Source organism: Aquarana catesbeiana, linkage group LG01 (genome assembly GCF_042186555.1).
Source record: "Aquarana catesbeiana isolate 2022-GZ linkage group LG01, ASM4218655v1, whole genome shotgun sequence".
Classification (NCBI taxonomy): domain Eukaryota; kingdom Metazoa; phylum Chordata; class Amphibia; order Anura; family Ranidae; genus Aquarana; species Aquarana catesbeiana.
The window spans coordinates 351,069,620-351,087,101 of record NC_133324.1 but is presented as its reverse complement, the minus strand read 5'-3'; the positions used below and the strand labels follow the sequence as shown (position 1 = coordinate 351,087,101).

Below are 17,482 nucleotides of genomic sequence, written 5' to 3'. Positions count from 1 at the left end.
TAGTGTGGTGCGATCGTGTCAGTAATCTTGACATTAGTGTATAGCTAGAGTAGGGACAGTTCAGATAGCGTCAGTGTAGTGACGGTTGCACATCGTCTATTTGATTGCATTACTGCCAGTTTAACGCCATTTACTTCTGTGTGCGCTACTGCCTGTTTAATGCCATTTACTTCTTTGTGCGTTACTGCCAGTTTAACGCCATATAGTTCCGTGTGCGTTACTGCCAGTTTAACGCCATATAGTTGTGTGCGGTACTGCAAGTTTAACACCATTTACTTCTGTGTGCATTACTGCCAGTTTAACGCCAAATAGTTTTTTGTGCGTTACTGCCACTTTAACGCCATATAGTTTTGTGTGTTACTGCTAGTTTAACATCATATAGTTTTGTGTGCGTTACTGGCAGTTTAACGCCATATAGTTCTGTGTGCGTTACTGACAGTTTAACGCTATATAGTTTTGTGTGCGTTAGTGCCAGTTTAATGCTATATAGTTCTGTGTGCGTTACTGCCAGTTTAATGCCATATAGTTCTGTGTGCGTTACTACCAGTTTAACGCCATATCGTTTTATGCATTACTGCAAGATCAATGCCATTTACTTCTGTGTGTGTTACTGCCAGTTTAACGCCATATAGTTTTTTGTGCATTACTGCCAGTTTAATGCCATATAGTTTTGTGCGTTACTGCAAGTTTAACTCCATTTACTTCTGTGTGCGTTACTGCCAGTTTAACGCCATATAGTTTTTTGTGCGTTACTGCCAGTGTGTTACTGCCAGTTTAACGCCATATAGTTTTTTGTGCGTTACTGCCAGTTTAACGCCATACAGTTTTTTGTGCGTTACTGCCAGTTTAATGCCATATAGTTTTGTGCGTTACTGCAAGTTTAACAACATTTACTTCTGTGTGCTTTACTGCCAGTTTAACGCCATATAGTTTTGTGTGCGTTACTGCCAGTTTAATGCCATATAGTTTTGTGCGTTACTGCAAGTTTAACAACATTTACTTCTGTGTGCGTTACTGCCAGTTTAACGCCATATAGTTTTGTGCGTTACTGCAAGTTTAACTGCATTTACTTCTGTGTGCGATACTGCCAGTTTAACGCCATATAGTTTTTTGTGCGTTACTGCCAGTGTGTTACTGCCAGTTTAACGCCATATAGTTTTTTGTGCGTTACTGCCAGTTTAACGCCATACAGTTTTTTGTGCGTTACTGCCAGTTGTATGCCATATAGTTTTGTGCGTTACTGCAAGTTTAACACCATTTACTTCTGTGTGCGTTACTGTCAGTTTAACGTCATATAGTTTTGTGTGCGTTACTGTCAGTTTAATGCCATTTACTTCTGTGTGCGTTACTGCAAGTTTAATGCCATATAGTTCTGTGCGTCACTGTACATTTGGCGCATTATATTGTAGTATATTATAGTGTATCTGTGAAGTGTGTCTGTGTAGTGTGAGTACTCAAATTAAAGTGCACCAAACACCACTTTACATTGATTAAAGTGCAACAATGTACAGATTTTCCCTTTTTCTCTACATTTGCTTATAAGCACCGCCCCCTTCCTCCCAATAATGTTTGGGAGGACAACAAGGAGAGGCAGACATTCCCTTGCCACTGGCCAGCAACAAATGTGTCCACAGGCATAGGTGGACGTGGTGGTCAGTCCTAAGGCAGGGCATCATTTTCTCTGTTTAGTGAGTTTGCCCGTGCTATCCAGCCACAACATGCGTTACTGCGTTACTGGCAGTTTAACGCCATATAGTTCTGTGTGCGTTACTGCCAGTTTAACGCTATATAGTTCTGTGTGCGTTACTACCAGTTTAACGCCATATCGTTTTACGTGTTACTGCAAGTTTAATGCCATACAGTTTTTTGTGCGTTACTGCCAGTTTAACTCCATTTACTTCTGTGTGCGTTACTGCCAGTTTAACGCCATATAGTTTTTTGTGCGTTACTGCCAGTGTGTTACTGCCAGTTTAACGCCATATAGTTTTTTGTGCCTAACTGCCAGTTTAACGCCATACAGTTTTTTGTGCGTTATTGCCAGTTTAACTCCATTTACTTCTGTGTGCGTTACTGCCAGTTTAACGCCATATAGTTTTTTGTGCGTTACTGCCAGTGTGTTACTGCCAGTTTAACGCCATATAGTTTTTTGTGCATTACTGACAGTTTAATGCCATATAGTTTTGTGCGTTACTGCAAGTTTAACTCCATTTACTTCTGTGTGCGTTACTGCCAGTTTAACGCCATATAGTTTTTTGTGCGTTACTGCCAGTGTGTTACTGCCAGTTTAACGCCATATAGTTTTTTGTGCGTTACTGCCAGTTTAACGCCATACAGTTTTTTGTGCGTTACTGCCAGTTTAATGCCATATAGTTTTGTGGGTTACTGCAAGTTTAACAACATTTACTTCTGTGTGCGTTACTGCCAGTTTAACGTGATATAGTTTTGTGTGCGTTACTGTCAGTTTAATGCCATTTACTTCTGTGTGCGTTACTGCAAGTTTAACGCTATAAAGTTTTGTGTGCATTACTGCCAGTTTAATGCTATATAGTTCTGTGTGCGTTACTGCCAGTTTAACGCTATATAGTTCTGTGTGCATTACTACCAGTTTAACGCCATATCGTTTTATGCGTTACTGCAAGTTTAATGCCATTTACTTCTGTGTGTGTTCCTGCCAGTTTAACGCCATATAGTTTTTTGTGCGTTACTGCCAGTGTGTTACTGCCAGTTTAACGCCATATAGTTTTTTGTGCGTTACTGCCAGTTTAACGCCATACAGTTTTTTGTGCGTTACTGACAGTTTAACTCCATTTACTTCTGTGTGCGTTACTGACAGTTTAACGCCATATAGTTTTTTGTGCGTTACTGCCAGTGTGTTACTGCCAGTTCAACGCCATATAGTTTTTTGTGCATTACTGCCAGTTTAATGCCATATAGTTTTGTGCGTTACTGCAAGTTTAACACCATTTACTTCTGTGTGCGTTACTGCCAGTTTAACGTCATATAGTTTTGTGTGCGTTACTGTCAGTTTAATGCCATTTACTTCTGTGTGCGTTACTGCAAGTTTAATGCCATATAGTTCTGTGCGTCACTGTACGTTTGGCGCATTATATTGTAGTATATTATAGTGTATCTGTGAAGTGTGTCTGTGTAGTGTGAGTACTCAAATTAAAGTGCACCAAACACCACTTTACATTGATTAAAGTGCAACAACGTACAGATTTTCCCTTTTTCTCTACATTTGCTTATAAGCACCGCACCCTTCCTCCCAATAATGTCTGGGAGGACAACAAGGAGAGGCAGACGTTCCCTTGCCACTGGCCAGCAACAAATGTGTCCACAGGCATAGGTGGACGTGGTGGTCAGTCCTAAGGCAGGGCATCATTTTCTCTGTTTAGTGAGTTTGCCCGTGCTATCCAGCCACAACATGCGTTACTGCGTTACTGGCAGTTTAATGCCATATAGTTCTGTGTGCGTTACTGCCAGGTTAACGCTATATAGTTTTGTGTGTGTTACTGCCAGTTTAATGCTATATAGTTCTGTGTGCGTTACTGCAAGCTTAACGCCATTTACTTCTGTGTGTGTTACTGCCAGTTAAACACCATATAGTTTTGTGCGTTACTGCAAGTTTAACGCCTTTTACTTTTGTGTGCGTTACTGCCAGTTTAACGCCATATAGTTTTTTGTGCGTTACTGCCAGTGCGTTACTGCCAGTTTAACGCCATTTACTTCTGTGTGTGTTACTGCCAGTTTAACACCATATAGTTTTGTGCGTTACTGCCAGTGCGTTACTGCCAGTTTAACGTCATATAGTTTTTTTGTGCGTTACTGCCAGTTTAACGCCATACAGTTTTTTGTGCGTTACTGCCAGTTTAATGCCATATAGTTTTGTGCGTTACTGCAAGTTTAACACCATTTACTTCTGTGTGCGTTACTGCCAGTTTAACGCCATATAGTTTTGTGTGCGTTACTGTCAGTTTAATGCCATATAGTTCTGTGTGTGTTACTGCCAGTTTAACACCATATAGTTCTGTGTGCGTTACTGCCAGTTTAACACCATATAGTTTTGTGCATTACTGCAAGTTTAACGCCATTTACTTCTGTGTGCGTTACTGCAAGTTTAATGCCATATAGTTCTGTGCGTCACTGTACGTTTGGCGCATTATATTGTAGTATATTATAGTGTATCTGTGGAGTGTGTAGTGTGAGTACTCAAATTAAAGTGCACCAAACACCACTTTACATTGATTAAAGTGCATCTACATACAGATTTTCCCTTTTTCTCTACAGTTGCTTATAAGCACCGCCCCCTCCCTCCCAATAATGTCTGGGAGGACAACAAGGAGAGGCAGACGTTCCCTTGCCACTGGCCAGCAACAAATGTGTCCACAGGCATAGGTGGATGTGGTGGTCAGTCCTAAGGCAGGGCATCATTTTCTCTGTTTAGTGAGTTTGCCCGTGCTATCCAGCCACAACATGCAGAGGAGGTGGTGGACTGGCTTACTAAACCTTCCTCATCATCCTCATCCTCTGTCACGCAAGCAGAGACAAGTGTGCAGTCCCCTGCAGTTGCCAGAATGGATAAACCTGCCTCCTTGTCCACATCTATTCCTGCCATAGCCCCAACATCAGCCATGGAGGAGTCAGCTGAGTTATTTGACCACAGCGTCAGCCACTTCCTCCTTGATGATGCCCAGCCATTACTGGATTCAGATATTGGTTCTGAGGTTGGGGATGACAGGAACATGAGCTTAGAGAGAGGGGAGAACACTGGTAGACAAATTGGCATTCATGTTCCCCCAGCCACAGCGTATTGCCAATTGTCTCCAATGATGATGATGGGAGAGATGGAGATGATGATGATGATGATGTCACTGATGCGACTTGGGTACCAGATAGAGCAGAGGGGGAAACAGAAGGTGAGGGATCACAACCGCAAGGAGGCCGACATCAAGAAAGAGTAGAGAGCAGCCACCCTATTCCATCACATTCTGCAGCTATCTCCCGGCCCACTCCCGAAAGCTCAGCTGTCTGGGCCTTTTTCAGCACATCTGCAGCAGATCGCACTGTTGCTATCTGCAAACTGCGTCTCAGGCACATCAAATGTGGCAAAAACACCAGCCATTTGGGTACCACATGCTTAACAAGGCATTTAACGTCCAACCACTCAGCCCGTTGGCAAGAGCACCTAAAAGCCACACAAAAGGGGCACAAATCTGTCCCTCCTCCTCCTTACCCACTTCAGTCTGCCCCTGCTGTACCAAGTCATTACCTCTCAGCAGCCTCCAGTGACAGGGATGATGGTATAGCACAGGGTGTCCCAGGTCCTAGCAGCACATCTGCCAGCAGCACACCCCCAGCTGTAGACTGTAGCTGGCAAATTTCTCTGCCCCATCTGCTGCAGCGAAAAAAAATACAGTCCCTGCCACCCACATGCCCAGCGTCTAAATGCAAGCTTGTCAAAGCTGTTGGCTCTCCAACTTTTGCTTTTCAGCCTGGTGGATTCTGCCTCCTCCGTGAATTCGCACAATGTGCTGTACCACAATGGCAGGTTCCAGTCGCTACTACTTTTTACGTAAGGCCGTTCCATCTCTCTACCATCACGTGGAAGGGAATGTTCTGGCATCATTGGGCAAGGCAGTCAGCCGTAAAATCCACCTTACTGCTGACATGTGGTCCAGAAAGCATGGGCAGGGACGATATATTTTGTTCACAGCACACTGGGTAACGCTGCTTGCAACTCGAAAGGATGCAGGACAGGACTTGGTGCTGCAGCTTGTGCCCCCACGTCTCCATACAGCTGGTGGTGATGCCAGACCTGTGAGCTCTACCCCCTCCTCCTCCTCCTCTGCCACCTTCATGCCCTCCTCTTCAGAATTGTCCTATGAACATCAGGTACCCCCTAAGCGTTCCAAGGGCTATTCCCAGAGTCAGGCTAAAAGGTGCCATGCAGTGCTTCAGCTGGTGTGTTTAGGGGACAGGAACCACACCGGAGCAGAGATTCTTGCAGCTCTGCAGGGACAGGCCCAGAGGTGGTTCACACCACGCCAGCTGGAGCCTGGAATGGTGGTGTGCGATAATGACTCAAACCTCCTGTCCGCCCTTAGGCATGGAAAGTTCACACATGTGCCATGCCTGGCACATGTCCTCAATTTGGTGGTGCAGCATTTCTTAAATACATACCCAGGGTTGCAAGATGTGCTAAAGCTAGCCAGAAGAGTCTGTAGCCATTTCAGGCTGTCATACACAGCCAGTGCTCGGTTGGCTGAAATTCAGTGGGAAATCCACCTGCCCATAAACTGCCTGATTTGTGACTTGCCCACTAGGTGGAACTCGACTTTGTCAATGCTGCAGCAGCTATACATGCAGCAGAGGGCCGTCAATGAGTACCTATGCGAATACGGCACAACGACAAGCTCAGGCCGCCTCAGATTTTTTTCCTCATGCCAATGGCTGATCATTAAGGATGCATGCACTGTATTGTCACCATTTGAGGAGGCCACAAGGATGATGAGCCGTGACAGTGCATGCATCAGTGACACAATCCCTGTTGTGTTCCTGCTGGAGCAGACTCTGTGTGGCATTATGGACGGGGCACTGGAGGCAGAGCAGCAGGAGGAAGAGAAGGATTTCCTTTCCTCTCAAGGCCCACTTTATCCAGACACCTCAATGCTATTGAGTTGTTGGGCTGCCCTGCATCCAGCGTGCTTTCAGAACAGGCATTCAGTGCGGCAGTAGGTTTCATTACTGATCATAGAATGCGTCTGTCCACAGTCTCCATGGACCGTTTGACCTTTATAAAAATGAATCAGTCCTGGATTACCAGCTATGAAGCCCTTTGATGCCGATGTCACTGATTAAATCTTTTTGGGATGTGGAATCTCTGCAGGACTTCAAGGCTGCATAGCTTTGAGGGTGTTCAATCATTTCATCTGGAAGAATGTTTTTGGTATAGGTTTCATGGGCACAACACCCAAAGACCAATTTTTCAGCACCTGTTTGACAGGTGCATATCATTGCAATTTTTTGCCTTCATCAAGAGCACCTCTATAGGGTTACGGTGGGAAGGCGCCACCGACACCCAAAGACCAATTTTTCTGCACCTGTTACTTCTATTCAAAGTCAAAGTGACACCAGAATGTATCCAAAAAATCTCTAATCTTGTTCCCAGTGCACTACATTGTGGCCTCATCATACACACTGACTCCCCAGCTGTTGCTGAGCAAAATAAAGGCAACTTGTAGGGAAAATGTCATTTGTTTTGGCTTTATAAATTCAGTTATTGCTGCAGCAGATTCTAGACATGGTACAGATCTGCCACTTTACAGGTAGACTAAGGGGACCCCCCAGGAAGGAATTTTCATTTTTATGCTTTCACTTTCAAAATCACTTCTCATTTAAAAATGACGTTTTTCACAAACTTTTTTTTTATTGATACATGTCCCCCAGGGCAGGACCCGGACCCAGATAACCATTGTATGCACATTTACATGTATATAAGCCTTTAAAATGGGTACTTTTGATTTTTGACGTTCGGGTCCCATTGACTTTAATGGGGTTCGTTATTCGGGTCCGAACTTTCGCGGTATTCAAAAGTTCTGGTGCAAACCGTACAGGGGTCTGTTCGGCCCATCCCTACTGATCACCCACACAGGGGATACACAACAAGAAACAGGGAACAAAGCATATAGGCATGTGTGATATCTGCAAATAAACATTTTGGTAATACAAAACAGGCTTTCTCTTTTTATATGAAAATATTATCTCTGTGTTAAATTTTTCCCTGGATTTCATATAGAATACAGACAGGTACATAAATCTGTGGCATGGAGAGGAGTGGCACAGAGGTCAGAGTGTCCATACTGTTCTCAGTTCATGATCAGCTCCTTGCTAGCTAGGACACCATCAGCTGAGCAGCCGACAGCAACTTAGCAACCAAAGACTCATCCCTGGCCCCATTAAACAATATAGTCCTCAGCCAACAGCTGAAAGTAAACCAATGGGCAGGGATGCTGGTTGACATCATTGTCCAAATATGACCACAGCTTCCCAAGACATTTTGTCCTTCTGTAAGCCAACTCAGAGGTGGTCTTAATTACCACGAGTTTTCTTATCTGCGAACTAAATGTAATTATTTTTGAATTTGTAACAGCATAAGCGACAGATTGGTCGCCGGACTCCCGCTTTAAAACCTAGAAGCTGTTACTATGTACAGCTGCACCAGATTCTGTGTGCACCAGTTTTAGTAAATCCCCTCAATATATCATCAGAAATATTCACATACGTTTATTAGAGTGGATAGAGATCAGTTAAAAGCAAGTACCAGATAACATTGTTTTACCCACAAAACCGCAACCGCTTTATCAGGAATGAAGTATTCATGCAAATTATATATTTTTTTTTTTACAAGTAGGGGAATTTCCTGAACCCCTTTGCTACCTTTTGGCTTTGACAGACATGGGACAGCAAGGGCTTTCTGTTTTCAAATTATTTTTTATAGTAAGGGCATTAGTGTACAAACACACAAACTACAGCACTGAAAAAATAGGAGGCGAAAAAAAATTGAGGTTGCATTATGCAGACAATCTTTATTTAAGTTTGTTTTACACAATATGTACAGTTTCAATAGAATCTTTAGAACTTCTTGGAGCAGAGCCTTTCTACTCTTCATCATGGAGCTTTTGCTGTTGAAATAAAACACCAGTGTTGAGGTATCAAAGCATAGGAGCATATAGTGTATTTGCTAGTAAACAGAAACAACAGCAATGATCTATAGGAACATGTCATGAAGGAGAAATATTTTACCAGGTCAAGATAAATGTTATACTCACCTTGCCACCAACATCTCTAGTCTTGGTTCGTAGCTTGTTGACCTGGGACTCAGCAATGTCTGCTCGTTCTTCGGCCTCATCCAGCTCATGCTGTACTTTACGAAATTTGGCTAGATTTGTATTAGCTTGTTCCTCCTAAAAAAAAAAAAAAACATAAGAGAGTAGAAGATGCATGAAGAAAGCAGGCAAAAAAATAATGTGAGTGGAGAAATTACAATATATATATATATATATATATATATATATATATATATATATATATATATTATAGACCAGTGTTTCTCAACTCCAGTCCTCAAGATGCCCCAGCAGGTCATGTTTTCAGGATTTCCATTATTTCGCATAGGTGATTTGATCAGTTTCACTGCCTTAGTAATAACCACAGCCGTTTCATCCGAGGGAAAGTCTGAAAACATGACCTGTTAGGGCACCTTGAGGACTGGAGTTGAGAGAGACTGTTATAGACACTTACAGCCTCTTCTGCCTGTCTCTTGTAAGCTTTCACTTTAAGCTGTAACTTATCAACCAGGTCCTGAAGACGAGCTAAGTTCTTCCTGTCCTCTTCTGTCTGTAGAAAATGGAAAGTGATTGTGAGAATTGCTCCTTGGCTGTGAGCATTGCATTCTTACAACATAAGGTATTTACACATCCTTACTTCTAGCACAATCCCAAAAACAAGGAGCTCAGCCTGAGTTCACCACAACCTTAATTATTGTATTGTTCCCCTACCATGCAAAATAATATAGAAATGTAAATTACATTTTAATATTTATGTTTGACCTGTCATACCTGGTATGTAAGCTCTTTAATCCTCCTTTCATACTTCCTCACGCCCTTCACAGACTCAGCGTTGCGTTTCTGCTCAGCTTCCAGCTCATTGTCCAGTTCCCGAACTCGAGCCTCCAGCTTCTGCACCTGCTTCTTACCACCTTTCATTGCAATCTGCTCAGCCTCGTCCAGACGTTGCTGGAGATCTTTGATTGTTTGCTCCATATTCTTCTTCATCCTCTCAAGGTGGGAACTTGTGTCCTGCTCTTTCTTTAGCTCTTCTGCCATCATAGCAGCCTAAGTTATAGACATTTTTAAACAGTTAAAGAGAAAATAATGGGATGTAATAGAGTTTTTTGTTTTCAAAATTTACATACATCAGTGATTGCTTTCTTAGCTTTTTCCTCTGCATTACGGCACTCCTGCACTGCTTCCTCCACCTCTGTCTGCAGCTGAGACAAGTCAGATTCCATCTTCTTCTTCTGATTGATCAAACTGGTGTTCTGTTCAGGAAAATAATAAGTGTTACAATCTGTATGAATATCAATATTATGAGAGAGTCTAAGTGACGTATATGATATAGAAAAAACAAGGAATGGTGGCACACTACAGACATAGTGAAAATTCTTTGAAGATACTAATTGATCATCCAGCCAGACATACACAAGATACGTTGACAAGTTTCACTCAAGTCACTCGAGCTTACTCCTAACAAGTTAGGAGTAAGCTCGAGTGAAACGTGTCAACGTATCTTGTGTATATGTCTGGCTGGATGATCAATTAATATCGTCAAAGAATTTTGACTACGTCTGTGGTGTGCCACCATTCCTTGTTTTTCCTATATTGCATCCATGGTGGCGAGCCGAGGGGAGCACCCACAGCTGTCAATTGCTTCACTGATTTGCCTGAGTGGTGTGCTACATGTGTTACATGTGTTACATGTGTTTTGGCTTATATGATAGGCATTGATTGAGAAAACCTGGTTCCTTTCTGACCTGTGAATGAAGGAGCTGTACTCTCTCACTGGTCTCTATCAGTTCTTGCTCTGCAAGCTTCCGTCCCCTCTCAGTCTGCTCCACTAGAGACCGCAGTTCCTCCAGTTCAGCCTGGAGCAGCATGTTTCTCCTCTCTACAATTGCAATATTTTCTTTAAGATCATCATTAGCTCTTAGTGTGTCATCCAGTTGAATTTGAGTGTCCTGTAAGTGACAAAACAAAAGAGTTACTTTCACCTGTACCTCTGGCAGTTGGTTGTAGTTCAGTGCAAGTCACAGATTTATTAGGGTGGGGCTTTGGTCTCCATAAAACTAGAATTTGTAGTTTAAAATTTTTAGCATCCTGAGACTTATTACTATTATTATTTTAATAGTCAATGCATAAATAGTATGATCATGACTGAATTTTAGAAAACATTAAAGCTATTCAGAGTCTACATATATGCTTACCTTAAGGGTACCATGGGCCACCTTCAAGTGTTTGTGAGCCTCAGCTGCTGCACGGTTGGCCTGGCTAAGCTGAATTTCCATTTCATTTAGATCACCCTCCATCTTTTTCTTTATCCTGAGGGCCTCATTTCGGCTCCTGGTCTCAGCCTCCAGTGAGGTCTGCAATGATTCCACCAAACGCTGATGGTTTCTCTTAAGTTGCTCCATCTCTTCATCCTTTTCTGACAGTTTACGCTCAATCTCAGACTTCACTTGGTTATATTCCAGCTGGGTACGCAGGATCTTGCCCTCTTCATGTTCCAATGAAGCCTGAAGACAAACACATTTACATGTAGAAACATTTCAAACGCATTCAAAGACTGGCATTTTTCATGCATGCTATTTTAACATGTTGATATATATATATATATATATATATATATATATATATATATATATACCCTGTTTCCCCGAAAATAAGACCTAGCGTGATTGTCAGTGTTGGCTGCAATATAAGCCCTACCCCCCAAATAAGCCCTACCCTGTTTCCCCGAAAATAAGCCCTACCCTGAAAATAAGACCTACAAGGACTTTAACTAGGGCTTATTTGGGGGGTAGGGCTTATATTGCAGCCATCACAGACAATCACGCTAGGTCTTATTTTGGGGGAAACAGGGTATATATATATATATATATATATATATATATATATATATATATATATATATATATACTGAGTTGCTGAAGTGGTTTCATTAATTAATATTATTATAACCAAGTGTTGGTGTTACTTACTTCTGCTTCCTCCAGTGCAGCCTGCAATTCCATCTTCTCCTGTTCCAGCTGCTTTCTAACCTTTTCTAGTTCATGAATACTCTTTCCACCCTCTCCCAGCTGCTCTGTGAGGTCTGAGATTTCCTCTGTGAAATAATTTTATTATTAGTGAAGTTCATCTTAAGATATTAATCCACCCATGAATTCCTAATAGACATTTAGCTCATTTTCATCTTTTCAATTAGTAGAATATTGGTCTAATTTTCTCACCCTGGAGATTTTTATTTTCTCTCTTGCAAGTTTCAAGATGCTCCAGAGATTCTTCATAGGCATTCTTTAGCTTGAATAGTTCAGTGCTTAGAGTTCGAGCTTCTTTCTGTGATGCCTCCAGCTCTGCCTGGGACTCCTCAAATTTCTGCTTCCCCTCAGCAAGGATCTTAACGATTAAAAAAAGTTTAGAAACTATACATGAAACATTTTACCAGTTATAGCATTCCCCTTCGCTGAAGCGTTTCTTTATTACCTTATCAAAGTTCCTTTGTTTTTTGTCGAGTGCAGCAGATGCAGCATTTGACCTCTCTAAGTCAACCATCAAATCCTCAATTTCATTCTGTAAACGATGTTTGGTCTTCTCAAGAGATGAGCATTTGGCATTTACAGCCTCTACAGCCTCTTCTGCTTCTTGAAGCCTTTGAGCCAACTTTTTCCTGAAGGAAAGGTTGCAATAATTACAAAATACATGTGTTTTTGGGAACTAACGGACCATTAATCTCTATATATCATGATGTGGAAACAGCAATAATAAAGAAAAGAATATGTAAACAGACATTCACCCTTAAGGGTCATGCTCAGAAATGTTCATGCAGTCATTTACATATACTTTGGGTACTCTCATGTTCTTTCACCCACCTGGATAGAAAAGGCTGAAGCAGAGCCTTCTAACAAACAAGCTTTATGCTCGTCTTATACAACAGTATGAAACATAATCCAAGCAAAAAGCTTCTCTGTTGAAAGGAATTTTAGCTGGGATGCATTAAGATACCTGGCCAAATGTTAAAGAAGCAATTAATTATTATAGCAGGGTGAGCTGCAGGAGATAGATAATGACAAGTATTTTTAATGCCAAAGAGTAAAGGGGAAAAAACACCTGTGTAAGTAATTAACTAATAATTACGGCACTGATTACATACAGTGCATTTAGAAGGATGTTATCACTCACTTGGCCTCCTCCAGTTCCTCAGTCCTTTGTATGGCATCTGTCTCATACTTGGTTCTCCACTGAGCCACCTCTGAGTTGGCTTTGGATAGAATTCTTTGCAGCTCTGCCTTGGCTTCCTGTTCTTCCTCATACTGCTCCCGTAGGAGATCACAGTCATGACGGGCAGACTGCAAGGCATGGGCTAGAGCATTTTTAGCCTAATAAAGAGAGAAACAATGCTGTCTAAGAAACTAGGCATATTTAATTACCTAAAAAAACTGACAACTAAAATCTATTTGAGGTTTCAAAAGCAGCTGTAAGTACCCCATTTTAAAATTATCTCCTGAATATAAATAAATCGTGTAAATACTATGTGGTGCGAACTTAGCTCTTTAGTAGTTTGCCACCTTTAGTATCCCAGAAAGACATGCAAGATAAAAAAATAAAATCATATCACTATTTTTGGTCAAAATGTAATTATCTAGAGTCTATAAGTTTGAGCCCTTTAAAGATCATTCCAGAGTTGGTTGAGATTGTTTATCTTAGTAACTTAATAATATTTACCTTGTTCTCTTCCTCCAGCTGCCTCTTAAGGTCTTCCATTTGCTGTGTGTAGGTTTGCTTTCCACGTGTTAGTTGGGACACTAATGCTTCTTTTTCATCCAGTCTGCGGGACAACTCTCCATTCTCTGTCTGTAGTTTAGCCTTTTGAGAAGTAAACTCATTGAGTGTTCTTTGACTCTCTTCATACTTGGTGCGATGTTCATTCATCTGGTCCTCCAATGTTCGGCATATCTTCTCTAAATTAACCTGGAAATCATAATGTAGAAGTGAGAGGAAGTAGTGTGGAGAAAATGATTGCTTCTGCTTAAACAGTAAATCACCATTATTACTAAACAATTCTGTACTGTTTGTAGATTGCAAACTAACATCTGGATCAAATGAAGCATGCTCGCTTCTTGTGCCAAAGACCTGGAAAACTGTGGCTGGATTTTACTTTGGAGCACCATGAGCACTGAGCTTAGCAACACCTATCTCCCCAATGGGATATAGTAAATAAACCTGATATAAGGTATCGCTTCATAAGACATGGACACTCAAGGCAAGCAAGAGTATGAGATAACAGGTACTGGAATAAAGTCCCCAGAAAATAGATTTGTCCAGCCAGCTTACCTACTTGCATAATAATATAAAAAAGAAAATTGATTCCCTATCACACATTGACCACGTGGCATAAATTAAATATGAGAATAACAAAGACTTTACTCCCATGATACCTAGCTGAGTGCGTTCTGGTCGGGTCACATGATCAGTTCTCAGCACCTGCTTCAGTGTCTTAGGCCCCTTTCACACTGGAGCGGTTTTCAGGCGGTATTGCCCTAAAAATACCGCCTGAAAACCGCCCCTAAACAGCCTCCGCTGTTTGTTCAGTGTGAAAGCCCGAGGGCTTTCACACTGAAGCGGTGCGCAGGCAGGGCGGAAAAAAGTCCTGCAAAGCGCTTTTTTGGAGCGGGGAAGGAGCGGTGTATTCACCGCTCCTTCACCGCTCCTGCCCATTGAAATCAATGGGACAGCGCGGCTATACCGCAGTAATACCGCGGCTATAGCCTCGCTGTATGAGTGGATTTAACCCTTTTTCGGCCGCCAGCGGGGGTTAAAACCGAACCGCTAGCGGCCGAATACCGCTGCAAGAACGACGGTACAGCAGCGCTAAAAATAGCGCTGTTGTACCGCCGACGCCCCCACCGCCCCAGTGTGAAAGGGGCCTTAGAGTGGCAGCTGACAACGGATGTCCTATAGCCTATGGGTGACATCATCGCTCAGGCTCTGCAACCATTGTCGGCATTCTTTCCTCTTCACTGAAGCAGGCTGCTGGAGAGATCATGAGACCTGAGCAACACACAAAAGGTAAGTATAAACATCTTTCCTTTGCAGGGTAGTTAGAATAGGCTTAGAATGGGGGAGGGGGCAGGTTTAGGTATGGTTAGGATTTGACTGGAATGATACTTTAATATAAACTGAATTGTTTTTAATGAATCTAAAGGTTATACTTTGGATACTAGGACACACAAAAATAAATCTAATAAAGGCAAGCAGCACTGGTCTGATACACCTCTCTCTTCCGCTGCAGTACAAGTCAATGACACTTGTGCTGAAGGGTGTGGCTAATACTCAGCTGTGCCAGTTTAGATAATTGAAGGGGAAGGGTAGGAAGCAGCATTTCCATAGAAAGTTAAGGTATTTCCAAAAATCTGTCAGAAATAATGTGATATAAGGATACAGATTTGAAATGGATTAAGACTTAAATCTGGATTTAAGTCAAACAAAACAGGAGGGATATAGCTGGTTTTGAAAAACTGCAGGACAACATACTAATGCCCTTACCTTGGCTTTCACCACCTGCTCCATATTAGATCCTATATCATCAAGCTCCAGTTTGAATTCACTCTTCTCCTTTTCCAGTTTCTGTTTGACTCTCTGAAGGTTGTCTATCTGCTCACTGAGCTCTGCCACAGAATCAGCATGTTTCTTACGTAGAGTAGCAGCTGTGGCCTCTGATTGCAGAGTGGACTCTTCAAGATCCCGCCGAAGTTTCAAGAATTCAGCCTCCCTCTTTTTGTTGAGCTCCATTTGCACAGAAGTAGCTCCTCCAGCTTCTTCTAAACGCTCACTTATCTCCTCTAGCTCTCTTGACAGATCAGAGCGAAGTTTTTCTATTTTGGCTCTTGCTGTTCGCTCAGCTTCCAGTTCCTCCTCCAGCTCTTCTATACGAGCCTAAAAAAGAAACATATGTATTAAAAAGGAAAAACATATAAAACAGGAAAGATAATAGGTGTATTTACTGTAGGCATTTATTAAGTAGATCATTTGTTAAAATAAATATATTATTCAGGTGGTCAATATGGGAAATTTGGTAACATATTTGCATCATGTACCTGGTGCTCTTTGAGTTTCTTTTGAAGTTGCATGCCTAAAAGTTGCTCGTCCTCTATTTTGCTATTTAGCTGGCTGGTCTCAAACTCCTTCCTGTCAAAGAAATATTATACAATATATCAACATCACCAAGGCCCACTAAGAACAAAAAAAGAAATTCTGAGGTAACATACTTCTTTAACTTTTCCTCCAGCTGTTGCTTGGCATTCTCGAGATCCATAACATTCTCTTGAGTCAGTTTCAGATCACCCTCCTGTTTTCGTTTGACTCGTTCCAAATCCATTCTTATTTTTTTCTCTTGTTCTAAAGATCCCTCCAGCTATTGGGAATGAAAAGGTGTCACAATCAAGCTCATATCATACCAGATACATAATATTAATAAATGGAACATGCAAGTGTAGCACCCTCTAGGTAGGTAAGTCCAAGAGAGGTTGATAGAGTAGATACATTTAGGCAGGCCTGGCTGGTTGCTAGGCCTGTTTGTTTTGATTCTGGGCCTGGAGTGGCTCAGAGTAGCAGCTGGTGACTCACAAGCAGCATCAATAAGACCTCCCTCTTTTTTCTAGAGCCTTCTGGAAGGTACTAGAAAGAGAGAAGGAGAGGAGAGGAGGAGCTGCCTGGGGGTGTTCTGACCAATGCTCAACCTGGATTGGTAGGGGGCAGGCCTTCTTAAAAACCCAGGGTCAGCCCAGCTGGGGGGGTTGGAGTTGTTCAGAACTTGAAGATGGAGTGCTAGGCTGTCGGGGCCTTTGAGGGAGCTCCCCAGTCTGGGGTCTGGGCTCCGGTGCAGACAGAGAAGGCAGGGGGCAGACCTTCTTAAAAACTCAGGGTCAGCCCAGCTGGGGGGGGGGGGTTGGAGTTGTTCAGAACTTGAAGATGGAGTGCTAGGCTGTCGGGGCCTTTGAGGGAGCTCCCCAGTCTGGGGCCTGGGCTCCGGTGCAGACAGAGCCCTTCAAGAAAGCGTGAAGGTTCTGGACAGGAGGAGCAAGAGAGGACAGCGGAAGCTAGCATTGCCGGGCAAGTCTTCAAGGAGAGGAACAACTGGTCACAGCCAGGAGAGGGCTGGTGAGTGACATGCACAGTCAAGAGCACTGGGGAGGCATGCCTGAGAGGACTGGAAGCACGCAGTCTGGTATGGGTACAGAGCCAGTAGAGTGGACTGTGATGTTATGGGCAGTAGAGAAGGGCAGCTGCAGCCAGGAGGGCTAGCAGGGCCTGAAGATAGGTTAGTGGGCTTATTAACCGAAGTTAGGGCAGCTAGCAACAAGAACTTTTCATTGCTACACTAAAGGGGCCCGCGGTCCCTGCCTGCAAAAGGCAGTTGCTAAGGCCTGGCTGAGCCAGTGTCAGGCCTAACCATTCGGTGCTAGCTGTGCCTGAAAGCTCAAGCAAGAAGATTGCTGGAGGAGCTTAGGAGTAAGTCTGCAGTAAGAGGCTAAAAAATGAATGTGACCTATCACAACCTAAAACTAACATCAGCATGCCTCCATCCCTAAATATATGCGAGAAAAATTGGAGAACAAAGTTGGGACTTTACATGAGGCATGCTGATGTGT

The 17,482-nt window shown here is 42.6% G+C and overlaps 1 protein-coding gene across 1 annotated transcript in view; it reads right to left on the bottom strand.

The window, feature by feature from the left end:
• Positions 1 to 8,559: 8,559 nt before the first annotated feature.
• LOC141145776 (myosin-6) overlaps positions 8,560 to 17,482 on the bottom strand; it is a 39,369-nt gene continuing 30,446 nt past the window's right edge. The window contains exons 25-39 of the mRNA XM_073632655.1: positions 16,100 to 16,245; positions 15,929 to 16,019; positions 15,378 to 15,767; positions 13,557 to 13,802; positions 13,014 to 13,210; positions 12,318 to 12,501; positions 12,065 to 12,230; positions 11,816 to 11,940; positions 11,042 to 11,350; positions 10,592 to 10,795; positions 9,974 to 10,099; positions 9,618 to 9,893; positions 9,301 to 9,396; positions 8,829 to 8,963; positions 8,560 to 8,681 (exon numbers count right to left, since the gene is read on the bottom strand). Of these exons, the coding sequence (XP_073488756.1) occupies positions 8,658 to 8,681; positions 8,829 to 8,963; positions 9,301 to 9,396; positions 9,618 to 9,893; positions 9,974 to 10,099; positions 10,592 to 10,795; positions 11,042 to 11,350; positions 11,816 to 11,940; positions 12,065 to 12,230; positions 12,318 to 12,501; positions 13,014 to 13,210; positions 13,557 to 13,802; positions 15,378 to 15,767; positions 15,929 to 16,019; positions 16,100 to 16,245 (2,715 nt within the window). The 3' untranslated portion in view covers positions 8,560 to 8,657. The remainder of the gene's footprint in view (positions 8,682 to 8,828; positions 8,964 to 9,300; positions 9,397 to 9,617; positions 9,894 to 9,973; positions 10,100 to 10,591; positions 10,796 to 11,041; positions 11,351 to 11,815; positions 11,941 to 12,064; positions 12,231 to 12,317; positions 12,502 to 13,013; positions 13,211 to 13,556; positions 13,803 to 15,377; positions 15,768 to 15,928; positions 16,020 to 16,099; positions 16,246 to 17,482) is intronic.